Consider the following 27,767-nt stretch of genomic DNA (forward strand, 5'->3'; position numbering starts at 1 on the left):
ACATCCATCACTGCTCAATTATCTGCACTGACTACACATGTAGCTTCTTTGAATAAGATTAATGTTGCAGATTCAACTGGAGTTGAAGGATCACATACCCCAGAGGATGTTAATTATATCAATCCTAATGGCTACCGAGGTTATGGAGCTTATAGAGGTAATCCTGTTCCCAATACTTATCACCCTAGTTTGTGGAATAATGAAAATTTTTCATATGCTAACAATACTAATAAGGGTGATGGTAAGTTGTCTTTGGAGGATGTGGTTAGTACCTTTGTGCAGGAATCAGGTAAGAGGATGGCGAGAACTGAGCCTCAGCTTGGAGACACATGTGGTAAATATGGGTGCCATGATGAAGTCTATGGAGACTAGCATTGGGCAGTTGGCAAACACACTGAAAGATAATAATCGCGGTCAATTCCCAAGCAATACTGAGGTGAATCCCATAGAACAGTGTAAGGCCATAGAGTTGAGGAGTGGAAAAGAAGTTGGAGTCCAGGAACATGCAGCTGATGTAGAGAAAGAAAAGGAAGTCGAAGAGAAAAAGCCTGAACTTGAAGGAAAACAGATGTATAAGACGCCACTTCCATACACGCAGATATTCAAGAAGAAGGTGTTGGACGAACAGTTTGCCAAGTTTCTTGACATCTTCAAGAAACTTCAAATCAATATTTCATTCGCCGATGTTTTGCTGCAAATGCCGAATTATGCTAAATTATTGAGGGAGGTGATGTTTAAGAAGCGGAAGATGCAGGAGTTTGAGATCGCGAATATGACTGAAGAGTGCAGTGCTATCTTACAAAAGAAGCTACCACATAAATTAAAAGATCCAGGGAGTTTTACGATTCCTTGTATTATTGGTTCTTCTAATTTTAATAAAGCACTTTGTGATTTAGGAGCTAGCATTAATTTAATGTCTTTTTCTGTTTTCAGAATTCTAGGACTTGTGGAGGTGAACCCCACGACAATCGCATTGCAGCTCGCCGATAAATCTATCAAATATCCACGTGGAATCATTGAGGATGTTCTGGTAAAAGTAGATAAGTTTATTTTTCCGGTGGATTTTGTTGTGTTGGATATGGAGGAAGATGAAAATATGCCTTTAATTTTGGGGAGACCATTCTTGGCTACTGCTGAAGCCAAGATTGATGTTAAGAAAGGTGCGTTGACGATGGGTGTAGAAGGTAAGAAAGTTACTTTTAATGTGTTCAAGGAGGCTGACAAACCATCCACGGAGAAGGTGTTCCTGGTTGAACAATCAAAGAAGATAGAATGTCGCTGCAAAGTTGTTAGTGCTGTAAAATTGCCTAGAGAGATTAATCCAAAGTTGGTGAAGATAAAGAAAAAGAAAAAGCGGTCTAAGTTCAAGAGGGTTGTTGAGTTTGTTTGGAGGGTGAAGGAGAATGGAAAAACCTCCAACAAATCGAGGGAACCAGGTTGAAAGCGGCATCGAGTCGGGCTATGGACTATAAACTAAGCGCTTCTTGGGAGGCAACCCAAGTTATTTTTATTTATTTGCTTTATTTTTATTTGTTTAATTTTAGTTATTTTTGTTCCATTTTTTTCATGTAGAAACTAGACATCAATAATAATTTTGAGTTGTGTAGGTGAAAAAGTATGGAGCTAAAAGAGTTTAGGAGCCACCCCTGATGAAGAGTTTTGAGTGATTATGATGGTTCCGAGTACTGAAACTTGGTGCATAAAGTATGTGTCCCTTGTTTTTAATGAATACTGTACATTGAGGACAATGCACAATTTAATTTTGGGGGGATGTTTAAAAATTGTGAAAATCTGAAATTTTTTTGAGTTTGTTGGAGTTGAAGGCATGATGTTGTAATTGTGTTGGCCTGTGATGAAAATAATTTTTGGTGTTAAAAATGTCAATGCTAGCTATATTTAATCTTGAGTTCTCACCCATATGCACTATGCCTTGATTGTCTAGACCCTAGTGATTAGAAAAACTTTGTGATATTGTGAGTGAATTGGATGATTTGATTCTTAACTTTGGTGATTTATACTTGAAATCGAGGTAGACTTCTACAAGCTTAGAAATGATTTAGGCAAAATTTTTATTGAATGATGAAAAGTTGCCAAAGCAACATAGAAATTTTTTGTTAAAACAAACTCCATCCGGGCCTGGAAAGGGATTGAAATTCTAATCACCAATCCATGGCTAAGTTTGCGGACAAAATGAGGTCGATGCTCCATCCGGGCTATAGACGAGGGGATTGAAATCCGAATCCTATCTTTAGTTATAGCTAAGTTTGCAGGTAATTTATGGGGCTAAAATAAAGTTGGGTGCAAAATCCAGCGATGTTATGAAAAATCTTTGATATAACTTGAAAAATCCTTTTGATCTTAGTGAGTAGAAGTTGAACATGGTGGAGACTGTTTTGAAATTAGAGAGCGGAGTTGATGATTCTATGAAACAAACTTGTTGCACTAGTGTATCGAAAGTGAGGAGGATAGACAAGATTGGTGAATCACACACACATGAGAACTCTTGAGAAAATTAGCGGACATGTGTATTGAATCTTGAAATGTAAAAATTTGGAGGCCGATTATATTACTCATTATTGTTTTGCTCGGGACTAGCAAAAGTCTATGTTTGGTGGAATTTGATAAGTGCAATTTATGCACTTAATTTATATATGATTTGTCTTGATTTTTGTGATGTATCGAGTGGATATTATGTGTATTAGTTGTTGTTTTTGTGAGTTGCAAGGATTGGTGCAAAAGTAGCAAGAAGAAGCAGAAGGATGCATTATAGAGTATCAATTTCAGAAAATTACTGGGAATTATTTTTGCATCAAAATCCAATCTTCACCGTCCAGAATAAATTTTAGGATGTTTTGAATCTACCTTCAAAATTTCAGCTCAATCCGACGGTTAGACTGTGATATATGATTTTTTGAAAATTATTGCGCGATGAAGATTTTCTAACCCGAGAGGCATGCGCGGGCGCGCGCCAGGGAAAATTTGAGCATCCGGGAGACAGAGAGGCATGCGCGGGCGCCCCTCTATTTAGGCGCGGGCACGCCATCGCAAAAATCAGTTTTTTGGGTTTTTCGGGAAGGAAACCTTTGGACTTTCGTGGGCTTTTATTTATTGGATTTGAAACACATATAAAAGGGATTCTTTTGCACACAATTGAAGGAGAAGCCGCCGCATAGAGAGAAACACATCAAGGATCGATCGAGATAAAATTTTGGAGACTTTGGAAGAGAAAATTCTGCACAAGTTGGAAGAACATCAAAGAACAAAGACGAAGATAGATCGTCCGGACACGGAAGATCGAATATTTGGATTTGTTTTCTTTCTCTTGAACTTATATTATTGATTTGATGTCTAGTTTCATGAATATGAATTGGTTTTAACTATTTTTGATTATGAACTAAATTTTTTAAGTCTAGAGGTTGATGTAGCCTGGTCAAGACATGTTTATGAATTGTTGATTTTATTGAATTGAGTTCTTCTAAATTAATTGTGATTCTAGTTTTGAAAGTCTTTTCAATTTACTGGCCATAAATTGATTTGCCATATTTATTTAGAATCCGGCACTCGGGAGAGGGGATTTCGAATAGGATCAATAGAATTCACACTATTAATTGTTTACATGACTCGGGAGAGCTTATAACTTTAATAGAGCCTAGAAAGAATATTGTTTTACACATATCATTACAAGTAGATTTTTAATATGGATATTGGAATCGATCTGTGATTGATACATTCTATTTGATACTCGGGAGAGGGAAATAGTATAATCTATGTGTTCTTGGTTATTAATTAAAATGAACTCATGAAAATAGATTAATTAGGAATGAATATTGTCGAGACCAGGTAAAATCAAAACCTCTAGACTATTTCTCTCTGATTGATAATCTCTTAAGGATTGTGTATGTGCGCGTTTTACAAAATTTACTATTTATTTAATTGTTCAGCAAATTTCCAATGTTTGATTTTCTAGATAAAATTAAGACTATTTTAATTACAAGTATTGAATATTTTCAAATTACTCCTTGTGGGATCGACACTCTCTCTTTCACTGTATTAAAACTTGACACTCGTACGCTTGCGAGTATTTTTCACAACAATGAGGGGCAGGGGAAACCTAAGACCAGCTTCTAATTGATCTACATAAAATGTGTAATATCCCTCTGGGGGATTGTTAGCTCGGTCATCGAGGTCAGGAATAATGAACTCATATTCCTTGGGGGCATGGGATAGAACTCTTATTCTGTCCTCGTCCGAGGCATCTATCTCGGAGGGATACAGCTCAAACCACGGCACCGCGGGGACATCAGGGTCATTGCCCGAGTCATTATCCTTAGCTGAGATTGAGGGGTGAGAAGGGTCCTGGCCTGTAAGCTCTCCTGCGGGAGTAAGAGCGAGGAAATCAAATTGATCCACCTCACGAAATACTTCGTCTGAGCTCCCAGAGTGAGCTCGGGAAGAAGTGGCCATGAAAGGTGTTTACTTACTTAGGAAGCTCGAAAGCCTGGGGAGGGGAAGAAATCTGAAGCAGCAAGACAGCTCAGAAAAGGGAATGGAGGAGAGAAAATAGGAGAGAAAATCAGAGAACGAGAATCAGAGAAGGGTAAAATGAAATTTTGAAAGTGAGGGGCTATTTATAGAAAGCAAGGAGGAATCAGGATCGTTGATTTTGGGACGGATGGACGGCTCAAATCAAGTGAAATTTGAAAATTTACCGTTGAGATGTCAGAACAAAGTACGTTTGGTCAGAATGACAGCTGGGCTCGGTAGAACACCTTAGCTCGACATTTTCTTAGGGTCATCTCAGAATAAGAATAACGAACTTCGAGTCTTTGACCTCAGTTCGACCTTTGAGGGGGGGACTTGTGATATCCGGAGGAGAAAATCACCTCAGCTCCTCGATGATCCTAAGATAGAAGCTTACCCCTAATCAACTAGGACCAGTTCAGGAGCTTGGGAGTTCGGGAGCTCGACCAAGATCCATCCCTATAATTACCAGCTCGGGTCGGGAGCTCGGGAGCTCGGCCAAGCTCCACCGATATAATTACCAGCTCGGGTCGGGAGCTCGGGAGCTCGGCCAAGCTCCCCACCATAATTCCGGAGGAGAAAATCACCTCAGCTCCTCGATAATCCTAAGATAGAAGCTTACCTCTAATCAACTAGGACCAGTTCAGGAGCTCGGCCAAGCTCCACCCCTATAATTACCAGCTCGGGTCGGGAGCTCGGGAGCTCGGCCAAGCTCCCCACCATTATTCCCAACTCAGGTCGGGAGCTCAGCTCAGCCCTGATGTCAATAGGGAGTTAGCTTGGTAGATTTGTTCGGCAACCTTGGTGAGCCAGCTAGGATGTTAGGATCAGTGTTTAAGGTGACTTCAGGGGTTCAGCAACAACCCACTCACCCCTTCCTAAGTGACTCTAGGGAGAGTAGCAATATAGAGTCTTGTGGATGGCAGTTCAGCTCAAATTAAGTGTATTATTATTTTCTTTGTCAGATATGATTCGGGCGAGATCTCAGCCTAGATATTCGGGATCGTGATCCCGAGATTCTCGGGTTCTTGATAAGGAAGGTAGGCGTTAAATTCAGAGCTCTCTCCTATAAATATCAGGTTCACTTTCATTATTTAGATCCGAATTTTCACTCGTGCGCACACACCACTCTCTATATTTCGCTATCCTAGCATCTGACTTGAGCGTCGAAGGGGATACGCCGGAGCACCTTCCGGCACCCCTTAACACTCTTGTTCGTGGTTTCAGGTCAGCAACAGTTCATCTTTTATTGGAGGAGTTTCATCAGCTCATGCAAGGAGATCACTTTATTGGGGTATATCAAGTATATACATTCTTTCTTTTCCAAATAAATTATTGTTGAAAGTTGAAACTTTGTTACTCTTTTATTTGATTGGTACTCTGTCGAGGAAGGGGCCACGAGCTTTGACTGAGAGGTTAAATTAATGTATTTTAAATAACCAGAATCAATTTTTGTTCCAGATAATTTTATAAAATTGGAATGTTTTCCCTCCAATTAAATTTAAAACACGATCAATATGGTGTTTGACTAAATTTATTAAAAAGAGCTTATAAAATCTTAGAGCTTAAAAGCTGTTTTACGAGATTTTAAAAATAAGCTGTTAAATGTTTGGATAAACTTATTTTAAATAACTTAAAGATGTTGATGTGTTTGGTATTATAAGATCTTTTTATCGTCAAAATTACCAAAAAGAGTATAATTATATGAAAATAATGTTTCGAGTTATATATATATATATGTATATACATATATATATATATATATATGAAAATAGTTTTAGAATAAACATATATTAAAAAATAAAATTTTTATAATATTTTATTTTAGAAAAATTTATGTGATTTGAAATTTTTTTTAAAAATAATATTTAATATTTAATTGGTAGAGGATATGATGGAGATTTATTAAAATATTTAAGGAAATTTTAGAGAGATAAAATGTTAAAATAAGGTCTTTTTGGAAAAAGTAGCTCCCCTCTTACTTTTTTAAAAACAGCTTATAAACTGTCAAATAGTTTATTTTGACAGCTTATAAGTTGTTTCTAAAAAAAATTACCAAATAGATCCAGAGAGGTTTTAAGCTCTAAAACAGCTTAAAAGCTGTTTTTAAGAGCTTAAAAGCTCTCCCAAACACCCTCCACGTTTAACAAGCCCAAATTGACAAATGTGGTGACTTCATGAATTTTTTTTCACTTTATTTATATATATATAAATATTAAATAGAGATGTCAAAAACATCGGGTTTAATCGAGAACATCGGGTTTAATCTCGATTCCGTGATAATCACGTTTAATTTGGGATAGGTTAAACCGATTATGCGAATTTAGGATGGGTCATATACTCATATATGCGTCCCCTTGCACGTGATGTGTGCATATATATATAAATTTTTTATGTTAATTGATTTTTATGTTATTTTTAGAAGTCACATGATGAATTAAATATTAAAAAATTTAAGAGTGATAACTATCTAATATAAATTATTTAAAATACAAACAAAGATATAGAATGTCATTTTTTTGGTAAATAAGATACAATCTAATGTCCAAAAAAATAGGAGACCATATAAAATGACTTATTTGTCTAATAATTTTGGTTTTGTTTGGAATTAAATTAAGACATAATCGTAATTTCATCTCAAGTTTCACCAATTAATTGAAAGGTAGTTAATTAAAAGCTCTCTACCATAATAAGATAGTAAGATATTATGGGTGTTAATTCGGGTGGGTCGGGTTGAAGAAAATAATTCTAAAAGATTTCTCAACCCGAACCAGAATCGAACCGAACCCAAATCAACCCGAAAATGCCCAATCCAAACTAATCCGTCTAACCCAACTAACCCGATCAACCCGATTTTAATTTTTTTAACAAAATAATTAAATAAAAATTCAAAACACACATAATAATAGTAATATTTAATTTAATCACATAATGACAAAATCTAAGCTTATATATAATTTAAATTTGAACTTTTAGTTGTAAAAAATTTAAAATATACTTATTACAAAAAATAAAAATTATTTTAAAAAATAAAATTATACAAAATAAACATTAAATGACGAAAATATATTATATCAATATATAATAATTTTTTTTCAAACATACAACGTATAAAAATGTAGTTAATATATCTTAATTTTATATAAAAATAGTAATAATTAAAAGTTTCGGGTCATTTCGGGTCAACCTAAAAGTTTCGGGTCGGTTCGGATCAACCCAGGTTGACCCGAATCCAACCTGAACACGATTAATTTTTCGGATTAGATTTCGGATCAACCCGATTCGACCCAAACTCAAAAACTCCCAACCCTAATCTGATATTTTTTCGGTCGACTCATGTCGGGTTGGCGGGTTGGGTTGAGTTTTGACACCCCTAATATATATATGTATAATAATAACTAGCATCCAAGCAAAGCGTGTGAGATAATATATAAATTCTATGTATTTACACATCTATATCTATATTTATTTTATTTTAAATATTTGATTTGAAAAGACAAAAACATTTTTTAGATGAAGTGATGAACGTGGTTAATAAAGATAGTGGGTGATGAAGATAGTGGAGTAATATACTAATATTGAACCGTTTTTGTCTCTTATACCCAACAACAATGAAAAAAAAAGACATTTTTGAGGATATAAAGGTAATATTAGAATGGTGTCGTCAATTACAGACAAAATTTTTTTTTAAAGGGTACTGAAGTATTATAATATAGTAAAGATAATCTATTTATATATTTTATTATATTGAATTTTTAGTACCTTAAACCCTTATCAATTTATAACTAGCATATTTGCACACATCCGTTGTGTGTGACAAAAAAAAAATTGATTTTTTTTGTTAAAATTAATTTTAAAAAAAAACTAATAAATTTATGTGAACAAAAAATTAATATTTTTTGGGTTAAATATTAACCATATGGGGTAGTTAAAACATAATGAATTATATAACTTATTTTTCACTTCTTTTTTCCAAATAATTTGAAATTTCATACTAGGGTGCCATAACAAGAAAGCAAGTAGTTTTTTTTAAGGCCTTCTTGCTTAGTAAATAGGTATAGACATTTAGGATCAAAATAATTTTATTCTATTATAATATCTAGTATAAAATTATATATTATAATATTTTTTTGTTATGAGCTAAGTATAAATCAATGAATTTTTTGATAATTTTTTTCCTATAGATGATTAATATAAAGTAGACAAGTAACTAAAATAATTTTATTGGTTTTTAATTTGTCCGATGTCAAGATAGGGTATGTGTGAATTTGGAAGAAGAATTTTTTTTTTTGAGAAGCGAAGAAGAAAATTTTAAGAAATAAGATTAAATACGAATATAATTTATTTAAAAAAATTGAAAGTAATTTGTTGTAAATGATCAATACCACACATGATATCTCTCTTTCTCTTTTTTTTTTTAAGGCACTTGATATCTTTTAAACACGAGAGTTTGGTGCTCATAAACTATAAGTCATTTTATGAATGTGATTATTTCTAGGAACACAATTTTATGCATTCCATTCCACATTTAACGATAGATCTTGAGAATATGGAAGCCAAACTTGTTGAAAAAATGTGAACGAATTAAATGAATTGTGAAAGAGCTTGTCCCACATTGAAAGAATTTCAATTTGTTTCACTCCTTAACTAGTCCAACTTTGGATTATGGGATTGGGCCCTTAGGGCATCAGATGTTTTGTAAAGAGGCAAGATGCTAGTCGATGCAACAAACACACAGTCGCGCGCAGAGCCGACCGGCTCAGTGGGGTGGGGTGGCCAGGCAGTATATGGGCCAAATTTGCGCGCTCCAGCGCAAAAGTCGTTTGTCCAAGCAGTGGGCAAGGAAACTTTGCGTGCTCGAGCGCGCCGTCTGAGTTCTCTGAAAAGGTGTGACCTTTTTTGGGATTTTTTCGCATTGAGTTGCTTCTTTCAACTTGCTCGAGCGCGCCGTCTGAGTTCTCTGAAAAGGTGTGACCTTTTTTGGGATTTTTTCGCATTGAGTTGCTTCTTTCAACTTGCTCGAGCGCGCCGTCTGAGTTCTCTGAAAAGGTGTGACCTTTTTTGGGATTTTTTCGCATTGAGTTGCTTCTTTCAACTTGCTCGAGCGCGCCGTCTGAGTTCTCCAAAAAGGTGTGACCTTTTTTGGGCTTTTTTCGCATTGAGTTGATTCTTTCGACTAAAGGACACATTCCTTGAACGTCAGTATTATAAATAAACTGATTATGAATTCAGAAACATATAGAATATATAACGTATAACGTGAGATTTCTGATTTCTGCAATTTCCCCACTCTTCTACGAAGAAAGTTGCTGCATATTTTTTGTGTGCTGAAGTTCGAGATATTTGTTGTGCTGCTATAACTCATTTGTGAGTCGTTGTATCTTAGGAAAATGGTAAATCTCGACATATTCGTTGAAAACACAATATCATAAGACAATTGATCTCAAATGAGGTTATTTCGGTTGATTATGTAAAGTCAAAGGAAAACCTAGCGGATCTGTTAACTAAAAGTATAAATAGAGATCAAATGTACAAACTGCTACGAGGAATGAGATTAAAATCCACAAAATAAAATATTTATAGTGGTAACCCAACCTTGAGAATTGGAGATCCCAAAACCTTGATTGAATGAGACAACTAAGTTATAAATATTAGTTTAAGTACTTGGAATTTTTTACTCACTCATTCCTAGAACATTCAAGTATAAATGTCCGCAACATGTGGTGAGGTTAAGTTTTCTTTTAATGATTCATATATCTATAAGGTAGAATAAATCAGGATACTCTACATAGGAGATCACCTATATAAGTGCAAAGTATTGGCCACTTTGATTGAAATGCTTATGAGTCTAAGATATGGTTCAGGGCCGAAATAGACACAACATGAGAATAAAATATGTTAGAGTTATTGTTGTGTAAATATTATTGACTTGGTTTACATAAACGATTGACTAGTTCAAGATATCGTGTCACTATGCAACTAGTAAATCCGATATTATATTACCAAGGTAGGTTCAAAGCCACAAGCTACCTATCTTTATGCAATAATAACTCACAAGAATTTTTAAGTGAGTATGCTAAAGTGCATAAATTTCATTCTTGTGGAGAATTGTTGAAAAAATGTAAATTAATTAAATGAACTGAAAAAGAACTTGTCCCACATTAGAAGAACTAATATTCCACTCGTGCGATGCACGGATTATATCTCGAGTGTAGTATGATTAAATTTGTGGATATTGTGAAAATTTTTTACTATGAAATTAAAATGTAAACAACTTTAATTTTTCAATGACTAATAAGAATAACGTGAAAAAAATTTTAAAACTATAAAAGACAATCTCTAAATAAAACATATGTCGTGTGAGTTGTAAGTAATGTTATTTTATACAATTAATTATTAAAAATTGTATGAATGAACATTTGAACAAATACTTGAAATTTAAATGAGCTAAATTGATTATATATCATACAATTGAAAAACAAACAAATTATCTTATAATTCTGAAAAACTTTCTTAAAAACAACGTTTGTTGTTGAATTTTTTTGTTTGGTTTTGATATCACAGATCAAGATTTTGAGACCCTTAAGATTGGTAGCTCTAGACAAAGCAACATACAACTAACCATGACTAAACATGAGATTCCTCAGAAAAAGTCCTAAATGAGACAATGATTGACCCTGAATTTTGTTGATTGTCATTGCATATGATACAATCAAAGGATACTGTATTCTTTGAAATTTAAAAGGAAGTCTTGGATCAGAAGGTGTCAAAGACATTTTTGGAATAAGCACTTTGTAACCCGCATTACTTCCAATCAGAATTTGTCCTTCCAAAACATGGTTTTCGTGCCTCTTCACTATCAATCTAGTGTCATCGCATAAACCAAGATAATGATCTATGTTCCGCAGCAACATAATCGGAGTTCCAACTTTCAAATTCAACTCGTGATTTGGTATTCCAGAACATTTTATCCCATTCAAGTATTCGGGGGTATGGACATCATGCAATAAACCAACGCTTTTATCTGAGTGGCATGCTGTATCAGAACTTAAATACAATCTTCCCTCAGAATGATTAAGAGATATCATGTATTCATTTATAGATTGAACGACATCAAGAGTCGGTGCCAAAATAGCTTTCTGCTGAAAATATGCAGTATTACCAATAGAAATGTCCGATGATGGAAATGTACTCTCGACTATCGATGCAATAGGATCATTACAATATTTCAGCAAAAGATCATCAGGAATATCGATTGTCGCATAACCATCATTTTGTTCTCCGATTTTCCCATCTCCTATGTTAGCAATCCAATCAGAAAATTGCCTTGTTTTAGCACATTCTTCATCAGAACCTAAAGTTTGTAGTCACATGTTTTTTGTCAATCTCAAAATCGTGAAGTGCCTCCAGATATACGAAAAATTGATGGTTGCGAGAACAATATCTTGCCTACTACCTCTTCGAATAACATGCATACAACACAAAGAATATTTAGGATTTTGAGAATTATAACTTCGACATAACCTATCTTTATACCAGAATATCGTACCACAGAAATCACATTTGTATGTTGGATCTCATATATCTCGGTAATCTATACAGAAAAAGATGTTATCACAAAAACAAATTTTTTCTAAAAAGTAATGAAAAAAACATATAACATAAATTAAGGAATTAGTTTGGTTGATTTTTTGAATCTTTAATTGATAGATTATATATTTAGAAAGAAAATATATTCGAAAAATTGATTACATGTTCCTAATTTATTGCAATTTTAGTATGAATGTTCAAATTAAATTTTTCTAATCTATTGTTGAATGTGTTATACTGTTGGCATTTGATTGAAACTAAAAAGTGTATAAATTTTGAATTTTAAATTAAATTAAGAAATTTTATTGATTGAATTTTTGAATCTTTAATTGTTAACTTTTATATTTATAAAACAGTGATTATGGGATTGTATCACATAAGTACGACAATTTCTGTAATGATGACTATCTTATGAAACCTTAATTAGTAGATATCATTTCTGAAGTTTCCATAATATAAATTAATTTTTATTTTAATAACAATTTTTTGTTTATGTTCTACTTACGATATTGAAATTTAAAAGTATATAAAGTTGATTTTAAATTATATTGGTTGATTTATTTGAATTTTGAATTGATAAGTTGTATATTTATAGAACAAAGAAATTGAAATAAACATTTTTTTATTAGAAGAACAATATTTCTACTTCTCTTGTTTTATAATATTTCACGTTACAGAATATTGTCAAATTGGTTTGCAAATCATCTCGTTACCATTATTACCATTATATATATGTAAGTGTAATTTATTTCAAGATTAATTTATTTTATGATTAAGGAATTATATAAACATGTATACAAATAAATCACATTACGGAATCTTGCCAAATTGGTTTGCAAATTATCTCGTTACCATTATTATCATTATATATTTGTAAGTTTAATTTATTTCAAGATTTTAGAATTATATACATATGTATACAAATAAATCAAACTATGGAATCTTGCAATAGATTGGTTTGAAATTTTTTTAGTGTACAAATTACATGTGTTATATATATATATATATATATAGAGTTCTTTTATGGTGCCCAACACTATATGCCCACCATGTACAAGTCAATTCATCTATTGTACCGGTCAACTCATCTATTGCACATGGTGGGCATGAAGTGGGCATATAGTGTTGGGCACCATAAAAGAACTATATATATATATACATATATATATATATATATTAAATTAAAAATTACATATTTTTAGTATACACTTAAGCAAACTATTTAAATAGAAATTATTATCGTTTTTAACAAAAAAATATTTCAAGATTAAAGAATTATATAAATATGTATACAAATAAATCATACTACGGAATCTTGCCATAAATTGGTTTGAAATTTTTTTATTGTTCAAATTACATGTGTCATGTATATATAGTAAATTAAAAATTACATAATTTTAGTATAAATTTAAGCAAATTATTTAAATAGAAATTATTACCATTTTTAACAAAAAAAATTGGTGGGATTTTACTATATATAGTAAAAACTCAACTTTTATATATAATATAGATTCCAATGTGTTTCACTCCTTAACTAGTCCAACTTTAGATTATGAAATTGGGCCCCTAGGGCACCAGATATTTTGTAAAGGGACAAGACGCTAGTCGATACAACAAACGCGCGCGCGCGCACGGCCGTCCGGCGTGGTATGGTAGGGTGAGGTCTTCTAATCCTATTGTTATTTTTGGAGAAAATTTAATTAAAACAATTTTTTATTATTTTATTAAGTTGCACAACACCTCATGCGGGCGAAAGAAAGAAAAAGAAAAATTTTTCTTATGTGCTCGAGCGCACAAATTCGCTCTCAAGCTCGCCTGACGATGGCCAGACAGTAGATGGGCCAAATTTGCGCGCTCGAGCGCAGGATTTTGCGCTCGAGCGCGCTTGCCGTTTGTTCAATCAGTGGGCATGGAAACTTTGCGCGCTCGAGCGCAAGTTTCTGTGCTTGAGCACGCCGTCTGAGTTCTCCGAAAATGTGTGACTTTTTTTGAACTTTTTTTTGCATTGGGTTGCTTCTTTCGACTAAAGGACACATTCCTTGAACATCAGTATTATAAATAAACTGATTATGAATGCAGAAACATATAGAAAATATAACGTATACCGTGAAATTTCTGATTTCTGCAATTTCCCCACTCTTCTACAAAGAAATTTGCTGCATATTTTTTGTTCGCTGAAGTTTGAGATATTTGTTGTGCTGCTATATTTCGTTCGCGAGTCGTTTTATCTTAGAAACGATTGCCGCCAACATTTAACACTAAAAACGGGTAATTTTGTCTTGCGGAAAGAGAAAATCTTTCACCTCGACTAATGACTATCCCACAATTGTTGCTGTTCTTGATTGTTCAGAGTTCGGAATACTTTCTACTAACAAAACTTTGTTCATTGCTTTTTGGGATAATAATGTTATGGAATCAAAGTGGATATAAAATTTTAGCACCTACGTTATCATATTTTTGTCTTCAGGCTTTCTCTTTTGAAAATTCATGACATTTTTCTTTAGGAAAAAAAAAAAAATTGACATCTTATCAATTACTAAGAGAGAGATAAAAAAGGTCACTCGCTCTTGAATTATTATTTAATAATAACATGGTCCAAAGTTTTGGCTCTCAAAAGGTGAATAACAAAGAAAATGGGTCCCGTGGATTGGCCCATTTTTTTCCTTTTCCTTTTCCTTTTTCTTTCTTTTTTTTTTAATAAAAAAAATCCCTTTTATATCCTTTTTTCCTTCCCAAAAAAAGGTGAAGGGCTCTTAATTTTTTTTAAAAAAAAAGGAGAAAAAGGGGTGCAGATATCGATTTTACATAGATGGGGTGTTGAATACTTTTGTTTTTTCCTATTATTATAGAAGGTATCGTTTTATACTCTCATGTGCAAAAAATATTTATTTATGTACTAAAAAATCATCCATATAAAATTAAATCAATGTCAATTATCCATTCGTCCAATGGACAAGAGAGAGACGTTAAGATTGGGGATGCACATGAATCGAATCGAGCCGTATATTAATAAACACCGGGTTTTGAATTTGGCTTGAATCAAGTAAAATTCAAGTTCGAGCTCGATTTTAATCTCCAAAATTTCAAAAAATTTTGTCTCGATTTTAGCTTGAAATGAAGCCCGGGTCTGAGTTTGGCTCGAAATGCTCGAACTTATTTGTAAACTATTCGAACTATTGCTCGAATATTAAGGTCTGAGAACTTTGCTGAAAACTCGAATGTCCGAAAAACTCGATATATATATAGTTATTATTTTAATTTATTTTATAAATAAATTATTAAGGCTCACAAACTATCGAATAAAACAATTTTAACTCAAGTTCGAACATATTCGAGTTCGAATAACCCTACTCAAGACCTATATGATCTGAGGTTCAAATCTCACGTTAGTAGTTAAATTAAATAAAAAATTATCCCACCTATTGTATTTAAAAATAAAAAACTTTTTATGCTCCAATTTATGTTACACGTATTTCTACTTGATATAAAGAAAATAGTTATTTTTTAACTTTTTTGTTAATATAAATCACAGCTTGATTTTAACAATTGTCCTCGTTCGATTTGTGCCGACTTCTGATCTCAGCCCATATTTATTACTTGGCCCAATTATTGTAACGTTGTCTGTGGCCCCGTATCACTCTTCTACACTTGGCAATTTGCCCTAAATAATAATAATAATAATAATAATAATAATATTATTATTATTATTATTATTATTATTATTATTATTATTATTATTATGTAGCTTTACAAATCTAAATGTTTCCCATCATCATTGTCTAATGAATTTTGCTCACCAATGTAATAACTATTTCTTCCTTAGAAAGTAAAGGTAAATCGATTTTTTTTTTAAAAAAAACATATATACATGGACATATTACATCCGTGCACATGTAAAAATTTAAAAATGCGAAAAACTCAATGCTTAAAATTAATTGTATTTAAAACTTTATATTTTTAAAAATCAGACATTAAACTTCTTATAAATAGGGTAAACAAATCGATTTACCTTTACTTTCTAGGGAAGAAATAGTTATTACATTTGTGAGAAAAATTAAAATTAATTGTATTTTAAACTTTATATTTTTAAAAATCAGACATTAAACTTCTTATAAATAGGGTAAACAAAAAAACTCTTATAATTATGTCCCACGAATTAATTTGTGAAACATATCTCTTTCTCGAAACGATCAATGAAAAAATATTAATTTTTATGTCATTAACATTATTTTTATTCTATATTTGGATCGAATTGACTCGTCTTACGGATAAATATCAAAAAAACAATCTCACAGGAGATCTACCTAAAATAAATATGCTCAAGTTTTCAACATATGAGTTAAATGGGTTTGAATTATTTTTTTAAACATAGTATATATTTACTCTATTAATAATAGTAATATTTAATTTAAACACACAATAAAAAAACTCATTTATATATAATCTAAAATTGAAAGTTTAATTGTAGAAAATTTAAAATATATTTACTACAAAAAACTAAAATATATTTTAAAAAGATCAAAATTTTACAAAATAAATATTAAATTATTTCAAGCATAGAATATGTAAAAATATAGCCAATATTTTTTAATTCTATATAAAAAATAATCATAATAAAAAGTTTCGAGTCATCTCGAGTCACCCTAAACTCGGTTATTTTTTTAATGAGCTAGCTTTCGGATCCAACCTACCCGATCTGACCCAAAACCCAAAAACCCTAACTCTAATATAATATTTTTCGTGTCAACTTGTGTCAAATTGAGAGATTGAGTTTGTTTTTTAACCCCTGGTCAAACATTGCAAAAATGATAGAAATAGCAAAATTATTTACAAAATTAGATTTCAAGCGCAAACTCTCTCTCTTTTATGGAACAAAAATCTAATTCAACCACTCATTGCTGAGATTAGATTTCAGTCATCAAAGAGATTAGATTTCACTTTTGCAGAACAATATCCAAATTTACAAAACTTTTAGTTAAATTTCACACAATAATTCACTCTCTAACCAGAAGAAGTGCAACAGTATTACATTAAAGCCACCTTTTTGTAATAAAATTACTCTTTTTTTTTTTTTTTTAACTCTAAAAAAAGCATTTTCCGTTAAAAAGAAATGTGTTGACAGCCTGTTTGAATAACCCGTCATTATCAAAATTTGCGAAGATATGATTTCACACACCCCACTTCACTTCACTTTCAATCAAGTTTGCCGATTATTACTGTTGGATTTGTCCAATAAAATCTGATGTTTTGAACAGATTGCGCATTTAATCAATCACCATTTGCGCAAAATCGAGCTTTGATTCTGTTTAACAATGGTGTTGGTGGTGGGACTCCACGCCACCATTCACACCACCCAACGCTCACTCTCGTCTCGTCTCGCTTTCTTTTGTCTCTTTTTGTCCCTTTTTCTCTCTCATTAACCATTTCACACTCCCTGCACTCTTCACTCACTCTGCCTCGCCCACACCGTTGCTTTTTTGCCTTCTTCCTTTTATTCTCTGGTTCTTTTCATCGAAAGAATCTCGAAACGCACGGACCCTTTTCTTTTTTAGGGTTTAACTTTCGAGCAATGCGGCCTTTAGATCTCCGTTTGTGAACTTTTTTTTTTTGGTTCTCTGTGTTTCTTGAACGAATGCTTTGAGACATGGCTTCTAGGATGGGGGGAAACGTTCTGGTTTTTCTCTTCACTGTTGTTCTCCTTTTTGGTGGTGTGTGCTCTGTTTCACTTACTGCCTCGCCTGCCAGTGAGTGTTTTCTCCGTTTGCACATTTTTCTTGTATGTGCTTGCATTTCTATTGGGTTATTTGAGCTTCTTTCGTTTGATCACTTTTTATTTTTTTTGGGAAAAAAAAAGATATTTGTAATTTTTTTTCTTTAACTGATTGGACAGGGATTGTTAATGGGTTTTTCTCAAATGCATTTTCCATGGCGATGAAACGGGTTTTATCACTCAAGGTCACCACCAAAGCAGGTAAAGATGAATTCATCGTTAGATTGGATATGTCTTGAAATATTTTATTTTAATAATTCTTTTGTTCGTTAAATGCCGAAATCGGCATGATTTTGTGGTATTTTGCAGCGATATCAGGACGCCCAATGATGAAATTTGAGAGTGGGTATAATGTGGAGACTGTCTTTGATGGTAGCAAGCTTGGCATTGAGCCGTATGCTGTTGAAGCATTACCTGATGGGGACCTTCTGATTTTAGATTCAGCTAATAGCAATCTTTATAAGATTTCCTCCTCTTTGTCCCTTTGTAAGTTTCTAAAGTGGGATTTGAACTTTTTATTGCGATTTATTGGTTAAATCACTCCAGCTAATTGTGTATGTGTTGGTGCGGTTTTTCCGCTAGACTTTCTACTTTTATTGATTTACCCATTGTTGGAGATTGAATGGAATTTTATACTTTTGTTCAAATTTGGATGTTGAATTGCTGATGTTGATAGTATGTTGGACTCTTGTCTCCACACATCCGTCGATAATGATATGGCAATATGGGTTAATTCGACAAATTTGGTTTTTCTTTTGTTCTTTTTACACGCTTTTGGTCTATCCCTGAATTGGGCGAATTTCATTTTTTTGGCTGAAGTATAGAAGAGGTCATTTGTGTGGTAAGTTGGGGTTGTAAGATTGCTATGATGCATTAGATGACCCCCTATCATCTGTTTTTGTTATATTCTAACACTCAGCATTGACTGCCGGGAATTTACCTAAAAAATTTAAGATCTGATTCTTTCCCTTTTTGCAATGTCTATCATTTTCCTCCCCCTTCACACTGACTAAATTTGGTAATTAATATTGCAGACAGCCGACCAAAGTTGGTTTCAGGGTCTGCTGATGGATACTATGGACATGTGGATGGAAAATTTAGGGAAGCAAAGATGAATCATCCAAAAGGTCTCACAGTTGATGACAGAGGAAACATTTATGTTGCGGACACGGACAATATGGCAATCAGAAAGATTAGTGATACAGGTGATTCTTCTTGATTTGCCATTTAGCCTACACAGAAGGATGGTTGTTTGTATAGTTACATTTATATATTGTTGCGTTGTTTTGGTGAGTGACATCAAGTTTAAAACATTTGATTGGTTTCATGAATTGCAATTGTGGTCATTTCTCTAGGGGTCACAACCATTGCCGGAGGCAAACGGGGCCGTGGTGGCGGACATGTAGATGGACCAAGTGAAGATGCAAAATTTTCAAATGATTTTGATGTGATCTATATTGGGAGCAGTTGCTCTCTTCTCGTTATTGACCGTGGAAACAAGGCAATTCGTGAAATACAACTCCATTTTGATGATTGTGCCTATCAGTATGGAAGTGGTTTCCCCATAGGTAAGATACCTCAAACATCACTCATTAATCTCATGTACGTGCTTAAATTTATTCATAAGAGGGAATATCTGCAGGCATTGCAGTGCTTGTAGCAGCTGGATTCTTTGGTTATATGTTAGCCTTGCTTCAACAAAGGGTTGGTTCGATTGTTTCTTCTCAAGACGTGAGTTGATTTTATGCTTCTCTTGATAAATAGCTCGTTTGACTGTTATTTACATTCATTTAAGTTCTTGAAGAAGAGTGCCTTAAATAACTAATATGTTGTGCATTCTTGCTTGAATTTCATGGCATCTAATTTCCTCCGGACTGACAACTATTTTATCTTTAGTCAGCCAATTATACATATCTTTACCTTCTAATATTCTATTATTTGGATCAGGAAATTGTGGAAGCAAATGTTTCTCCCAATACATATCAGAAGCCAATGAAATCTATGAAACGGCCTCCGCTAATTCCAACAGAAGATGAGCAAGAAAAGCAAGAAGAAAGCTTTCTAGGATCAGTTGGGAGATTGGTTGCCCAAACTGGAGCGTCTGCCGCAGAAATAATGGGAGGAGTGTTCACTGTGTTCCACAAGAAGCCATCGAAACATCAAAGCCAGAATCCGTATCACCAACATCAAAAGTATTCAAATTCTTGGCCCTTGCAAGAGAGCTTTGTTATTCCAGATGAGGATGAGCCTCCTGCTATTGAAACTCGAACCCCTACTCCTCGGAAAACCTATGCCTTCATGTCCAAAGATTCTGAGAAAATGCAACAGCTTCGACAAAGTCGTGCTTTCTATAGTGGGTGGGACGGAGACCAGCAGCAGCAGCAGCAAACAAAGAAGCAGCAATATCACCATCAATACCGTTCCTCTGCCCCACAAACTTACTATGAACAGAGCTCTGAGAACACCAATGAGATAGTTTTTGGAGCAGTGCAAGAGCAAGATAAACAGCGAGAAAACATGGTAATCAAGCCTCTCAACCATGGTTTTCCTGTTTATGATCATCGTAACATTCATTCTCGAGTCAGCCATGGGTATGGACATTGATCATTAGCGCACATGCATAATGTTCTTTAATTTTTCAAGCTTGCTTGTTGGTGGGATATATTAAAAGTTTGGGGTATAGCTAGGTGCAAATAATTGTATTGCTACTACATCTTTGGAGATGGCATCTGTTTGCTAGAGTAGGTTTCCTAGTGTAAAAGTCACCTTATAGCAATATATATCTATTGTAGCTATTGAAAAGAAATGTTATCAAACCTATGTTTTCGAAATGTGCTAGTTTTTCAGAAGTACGAGTTTACGCCCTAAACGAATGGTATTCGTCCTATCTTTATCGGGAGAAACATTCGACTTTTATCTCACAGACAGGCTTCATGCTTTGTGTTCTGGAATTGGCTTGATGTATCGTCTGTCGGTTAATAATTTGGGTGGATCGGGTGGTCCTTGTGTGTCATGGAAATCATTGTGCCCCTCTAGTAGTTCCATGGACAAAGACAAACATTTGTTTCTTTGCTAAACTTCTTGAAGGTGATCACCGGATCCAATGTTGCTAAATAATTTGGCAGTGCTGATATAAAGTTAAATATATTGATCTGCAGCATAGTTTTCACAGATCAAGACAATTGCTACAGACACATTTCTATTAAATATTAGCTCGATAATGTGGGCACATTTCCTAAGTTACCGACCATATTTCTTTAATGCATCTCAGATTATCTTAACTTGTAATCCTGGTCACACTTGCATGTGACCCTGGGAAAAAAATTGTGGAACCGTTGTTTGGTTTCAGACAATGATTGGGATTCATATTGAAATTTGAGAAATCTAGCTAAATTTGTATCATTTCAATTGAGGCTTACCAAGAAAAGTCCCAGTCCAATAATCTGGAAAGGAGTCGATCCGTTAATTTGCAATCATCCACCACAAACAAGTCCAATTTATTTTTATTTTTCTTTTTTGAGTTGGAAGATGAGTTTATTGCATTTGTATCTCGAATCTTGATACCATCCGCCTAACAAATCCAATTTCTTCATGTAAAAAGTCCCCTTGTAATATTACCAAAACCCATCTCACCTTATCATATTAAGAAGTGTTTGCAATAAATTATGCTTTTGTAGAAGCGATTAAATTTATAGATTGTAAAAAAGTAAAGAGAAATCAAAGTTGGTAGTGTTTGAAAACAAAAGTGAAAATCTAAAAATCAAATTTGGGTAGTGTTTGGTAAATAAATGATTATAATGACTTTATAACTAACATTTTTATTGGAATCACTTTTGGAGAATCATAATCAACATATGACTGAATTTTGGATTTCAATTAAGTTAAGCATAAACTAACACATAATCTAGGTATAAGAAACACACAAAAGTGATTTTTTAAGCCAAAATCTAGCAATCAATTTTTTTAGTGATTGCAAACAGTCTCTTAAGCTTTTGGTCGCTTCTTATGTCTTTATTTAACGTTCAATTACTGATCCTCAACTTTTCGAGAAATCCTTAATCAATGGTTGTGAACGAATGATTAACACATGAGCATAATTAGGGAGTGTTTGATTATAAAAACAAGTTAAGAAAAATCAAAAGTTGGTATTGTTTGAAAACAAATGAGAAATATAATAATCGAAGTTAGTAGTGTTTGATAAATAAGTGATTAGAGTGATTTTAACATTGACCTTTTAATTAGAATCACTTTTGGAGAATCACAATCATCATATGATTAGCTTTTGGATTTCAATTAAATTAAGCATAAACTAACACATAATTTGGGTTTAAGAAACACACAAAAGTAATTTTTTAAAGCCAAAAAATCGAACAATCATTTTTTTTAGTGATTGCAAACACTCTCTTAATGTTGGAGAACTGACGTGGCAAATCATTGAACCATTAAATTGACATTTAGGATAATATCAGTAACGTATGTTAAACTCTACCAAAAAATAAGAGAGAAAAAAAAAAGCATTCTTCTTTCTATGAAAAAGAGTGATAAATAATATTTTTGTTCTGAAATTTAATTTAAATTAATTGGCAAATTGAACATGTTACCGACCGTCGGCGGAAACTTGGGGTTAAATTCAACCTAACTTTAGGAGGAGATTGACCCAATTTTCTCTGACTCGTAATTCTAAAATTTGATAATATAGTTCGAAAGATCTTTTGTCATTTGATTTCATAAATTAAAACTTATAATAATATCTTTTCATCTATAATGTGAAACAATGTAGTCCCTTGAGGCGACACAACTTTTAGAAATCACAAAATTGAAATAAATGGATGATAAATCTGCAAGAATATGGGTAGGTGAAAATGGATTAGATCCGATGATGTGCACGACACCGTCGTTGGATCACGTGGACCTCAACGACTTTGCAGAGGATCTTTCCTCTTTTCCTACCCGGCATCGAGGAGCAAAAGATGCCTCTCCTGCCTTTCCAAAAGATTATCTCAAACAAATGACGGATGGATATAATAAGCTAGCCAAACAATCTCTTGTAGAGAATAAGCCATTAGACTATGAATAACACTCAAAAAAAATTGGTGTAGCACTGAAATCTGATTCTATGCTACCCGTTTGTATTGAAGAATGGACATAATAAGTCTAAGGTTACGTTTGAATGTAAGTATTTCAAATTCATGGATTTCGGTTACAATTTTAGTGTTAACAATGAAACATAGAAAAATACCAAATTCATAACTTAATTATTTACACATTAGTTAGATGTCTTAAAATGGATTTCAAATCATTTCATTAGATAAACTTAAAATTCATCATAATTATCATGAATTACCATATAAACATAAAATAAGTAAATTTGATGTTTATGATGCTACTTCTCTAAACAACAAAAATGCTTTTGAAATACATGAATTTAAAATACTTCTGTCCAAGCACAACCTAAGCTTCGTATTTGGCTAGTAGTAACATGTTGAGCCTTTTTAACAAATACCTCGATCAATGTAGACGGGACATGGCGACAAAGCATCAGCTAATCCACAAACATCATAAGTTTTGGTGTAACATTTTTGGTACTATATCCCATGGCGTGAGCATGGAAAAGAATATAGAAAATTTCAAAGGGAAATAGGTAAATGTATGCCATCAAAACATGGTACATAGAAACAAAACTCAAAACATTTGTAATTTAATTTCAGATCCTCTGCATCTCTTATTTCATTCATATCATGTATGATTTTTTTTTTCAACTCGAGAATCAAGAAACAGAAGATACATGATTTCACGATCAAAACCACTTTTGAATGCAACGAGATATATTAACCGTGAGCCTAAGCTAAATGTTTCTATTTGAAATTCCGAATTACATGGCCAAGTACTACTTACTAAATCTCGAGGTGAAGGGAATACAAAAAGAATAAAAGGTGGTTTCTATTTATTCTATGGTGTACAGTGTACAACAGATTATGAATACCTAATTAAGTTTTCGCAGCAATCACTCGCTTTTAAATAAAGTGTGCAGCATTCACTTGGTTGTTACCTGAAAAGGTCTTGTTATACCCATCAACTGATCAACTAAGCTCCTCTTTAGGAATATCCAATGCGGAGGCGTCCTCGAGGACAGGAAGGTCCTTGCGCATTAAATGCTTACGCCTCTGCAATGTCAACAAGGTGAGTATGCTGTCTGTCTTAACGACTCCGTAACCTGCTTTAGTATACATGTTGAATGGAGCTTCATCAATAATCCTGCAATGTAGATAGACCTCCATCGAGGAACTCAATTTCGAAATAAGTTCCTCCCCGGCTTTCAAAAGATGCCAACCAATGCCTCTCCTGAGTCATTTTTATATGAAGATTCAGATAACACGAGAGTGATAAGAGTATTAGGTGCTTTTGGTGATCTAAGGATTGCCATGCACCTCCATTTTCAAATTAAAACTTATAGATTGAATTTAAGCAAGATTTTTTTTTTAAAAAAAGAAACTTTATGGCTGGACTAAGCCCGACTCTCTAGAGTCTAGACATACTGGTGATGACCAATGCACGAGCTTAAGTTTATAGATGATGAACTATCTTATGTTGCCTTTGGAAACATGGGAACCTTTTTCACCATAATACTCTAGTAGAATCCATGGATAAAGAAGATAGCTCACGAATTCAACCTATGGCACATTTATATTAGTTCAAAACACTTGAAATGAACTTCTGATCACATTAACACACTTCAACTCTACATATTATGTACACACTGCAAGAACAGACCCCTAATTTCATTAGAGGGGACGAAACTAAGTTTTTTAGGGGAAAAATTAGTCAACAAGATATGATTTTTTTATTTTTTATTTTTTTGGCAGAAAGGGTGGCGATCTCTTCCCCTACTGGAGCTCTCTGATACAATGGGATTCAAGTTTCACATGCAATCCATAATTCCTTCACTTTCATTCTTGCTAGCACTTCTCTCTCACAAGAAGAAACTCTTCCGAATCGAACAGCTAAATTCAGACACCAGAATCTATCACTCGCAAAATGACTCAAAGTTTCGCCCCACCAGATCAAGAAGCAGAACGAATCATTTGAAGTAACAGAACAGGCTAGGGAATCACCTTCGAAGCGGATTCCTGACTGCCATATTACAAATATATGGCGAGTTCTTGGGAGGAGTAGGCGTAGGAGGATTAGCATTATATCCCTTTTTATCAAATATCAATTCCACAGTCCCAGCCAGTTCAAAATCTTCTTCCCCATTTTCCCTATAAACTCCGAGAAGCGTTGCGCAGTGAGGCATCATCTCCCTCCTCTCAATCAAGTAATTCTTCACCAAAAATTCAAGCAATTTCGCGTACCCGTTAGGAATCAGCATCGATTCAGCAAAAGACTCGGACAACAAAGTCGCAGTCATGTCCATCTCTTCTTCCCTCATTTCACGAACCCAAAGAAACCCAGAATCCAATTGCCGATGGTAGTTGTAATTTCCGAGAAATTCGAGACATTCGAGCTCTTTATTCGTCAGGAAACGACCAGTTCGAAGTGGGTTTTGGACCGTTGCAGCAGCAGGAGATGGAGAGGAAGAAGAAGAGTTGGATACTGAGAGGGGTAGCGAGATATTGCAGCGGCTGTAATTGGGGAAGGTTCGAAAAGGTTGTTTTGGATAATTGAGATTTGCGGCGGAGGGGTTGTGGAGGTAGCGGCGGAGATGGCGGCTGGTTTGGGAGTTGAGAGGAATTGGAACAGAAAGTGTAGTTGCCATTGCCCAAGTTGAACTGTTGAAGCCCAGATATGATGGGAAAGTTTTAAGGTTCCAATTATCATTCAACAAAGTTTCTTTTTTGTTAATAGAGAGATGAGTGATTAGAAAATAATAGAATACAAATTTTTACAGATATTATTTTGACATATTTATCTTGATCACAAATCTTCCAAATCTACATAGATAAGGATAATCATCTATAACAAAAATATATTTATAACACTCCCCCTTAAATGATTATTTGCACGTACAATTGATTCGTCCAAATCTCCATTTGTCAAGATGGATGCTTGGAAACTTCACGGGGACTCAAGTGTTATCTCGTTAAAATCTTGACAGTAAAACCCGTGGGAAAAATCTGAACGAAAAAAAAAGTACAACAACATATACTTTCTTTGGATGTCTCTTGCAAGCATCACTTGAAATTATTAACACTTAATATTTCAATCATGCACTGATTTACTAAAAATTGATTCAAATGTTGATTTTGCCATAGATATGGTACTTCAAGACCAAATATATTTTTTTTTCTTCAAGTTGGCAAAACAATATTTTGAGCATCAAATCTTTCAAGAATGTTTCTATATGTATCATCGTTAAACAACACATCCATGATAAATGCAAATATTTTCTCATAATCCGTTTGAAATTTTGAGAAACTTTACTAAAATGTTATCACATGTCATTTGTCAATTATTTGTTATAGACAATTATTATTTTACATAATAGCAAGAAAACACATTAATAGTTATATAATTTTGATCCCAAATAATTTGAAAAATCTCATATTTTAATATACTCGTTATTCTTCAATAATTATATAATCCAAATTGGATTCATTGAAATAATTGATCGTTCACGCTTCTAACGTCCTTTTTCATTTACTTGCAAGTAATATAATATATAGTCATGCAGGACATTAATTTCTTTTAACAACAATCAGCCTCCATTATTTTTTTCACATCGAGATGTTCACTCATTTTCTTTAAAGGGGTTCTTCGTCACTAAAGACGATTTATATACATTGTTCAACTTGAACATAAATAAAACTAAATAGTATAAAAGATCTTATATAAAAGATCAAATAATCTATTTTGTGATCATGTTAACTTTATATTTCATTGGGATCGATCTCAAATATTTTTGTAGCTTCTATTTCCTCCTCCTCAATGTTGGAAACATTTTTTTACAAGAATAATAAATTAGAATTTTGCGTCATAAATTCTCATTTCTCAAGATAGTTTATCATAAGATCCAATTTGTTTCCAACATATTTACAATCTCCTCAAGAGATTTATTGTGTGCATTTCTCGCATTACTAATAACTTTCAATATATACAATCATTTGACATAAAATTTATAATATATCGTTCAGATATCCCCAAATATGACGCATTTATTCTCATAATTTAATAGTTGATTGGAGGCAAAATAAATCAACTAAACCAACATATTTTATAATCGTAAAATTGATATGTATATTCCCTTTATTTTAATCAATCTTGTCTTGATTATATTCTTGAAGTTTTTCTTAATGTGTATTTTCTCAAACATCATGTTGCGCTTCGTGGAGCCACGTTATTTATTCATTCCAGATAATATGAGGATTCTCTACCAATTTGAGCTAATGATAGTGATATAAAATTCGATAATCCAATAAGAATTCATAAGAAAACCTTCATATTTATCGATCCAAAAACCTTTGGCTTATTCATTAACATCTTTGTGTACTATCAATGGTTTTGCCAACTATTCACATAATTTGAGTGTTCAATTCAATCAATTATGCAAACTCTTAAAGTATTTGTATCAATGTTACTTTTGGAGTACTTTAGTTCTTCTAGAAATATCAAGCACATCATCTTTTTCATTGACACTCAAACGATCTTCTAGATCTTTCAGACATTCAATCAACATACGATGAAACATATGATTTGGGAGACATCAACGGTCTCCACAAACTTTTATATCTTGCTTGATAGCTATCAATAAATCCTTTACGTACTTCATGTACGATAGTGATACGAGAAACCGATGTACATTTAGTACAATACTTGACTATGATGTATATCTCAATAATTTGTGTCATTCATGATTCATATATCTTTTCATATGAAGATAACATATCAA

The 27,767-nt window shown here is 33.3% G+C and overlaps 4 protein-coding genes across 4 annotated transcripts; 2 read left to right on the plus strand and 2 right to left on the minus strand.

The window, feature by feature from the left end:
• The first annotated feature begins 297 nt into the window (after positions 1–297).
• Positions 298–1,441, plus strand: LOC140871973 (uncharacterized). Its single transcript, XM_073274710.1, has 4 exons — positions 298–357; positions 500–783; positions 934–1,030; positions 1,085–1,441. Exons 1-4 carry the CDS (start codon positions 298–300, stop codon positions 1,439–1,441), a joined length of 798 nt encoding a protein of 265 aa, XP_073130811.1.
• Positions 1,442–11,138: 9,697 nt separating this feature from the next.
• Positions 11,139–17,535, minus strand: LOC140871974 (uncharacterized). Its single transcript, XM_073274711.1, has 2 exons — positions 17,388–17,535; positions 11,139–11,875 (listed from the first exon to the last, which is right to left on the minus strand). The coding sequence occupies exons 1-2, from the start codon at positions 17,533–17,535 to the stop codon at positions 11,139–11,141; spliced, it is 885 nt and encodes a 294-aa protein (XP_073130812.1).
• On the plus strand, positions 17,328–20,761 carry LOC140871872 (uncharacterized). The gene is made up of 7 exons (XM_073274613.1): positions 17,328–17,855; positions 18,002–18,082; positions 18,191–18,367; positions 18,916–19,086; positions 19,237–19,449; positions 19,524–19,612; positions 19,829–20,761. Exons 1-7 carry the CDS (start codon positions 17,756–17,758, stop codon positions 20,483–20,485), a joined length of 1,488 nt encoding a protein of 495 aa, XP_073130714.1. The 5' UTR covers positions 17,328–17,755; the 3' UTR covers positions 20,486–20,761.
• Positions 20,762–23,448: 2,687 nt separating this feature from the next.
• LOC140872201 (GCN5-related N-acetyltransferase 5, chloroplastic) lies at positions 23,449–25,671 on the minus strand. The gene is made up of 2 exons (XM_073274994.1): positions 24,994–25,671; positions 23,449–24,223 (listed from the first exon to the last, which is right to left on the minus strand). Exons 1-2 carry the CDS (start codon positions 25,635–25,637, stop codon positions 23,962–23,964), a joined length of 906 nt encoding a protein of 301 aa, XP_073131095.1. The 5' UTR covers positions 25,638–25,671; the 3' UTR covers positions 23,449–23,961.
• Positions 25,672–27,767: the final 2,096 nt, after the last annotated feature.

Source organism: Henckelia pumila, unplaced genomic scaffold (genome assembly GCF_033568475.1).
Source record: "Henckelia pumila isolate YLH828 unplaced genomic scaffold, ASM3356847v2 CTG_461:::fragment_3, whole genome shotgun sequence".
NCBI classification, from domain to species: Eukaryota; Viridiplantae; Streptophyta; class Magnoliopsida; order Lamiales; family Gesneriaceae; genus Henckelia; species Henckelia pumila.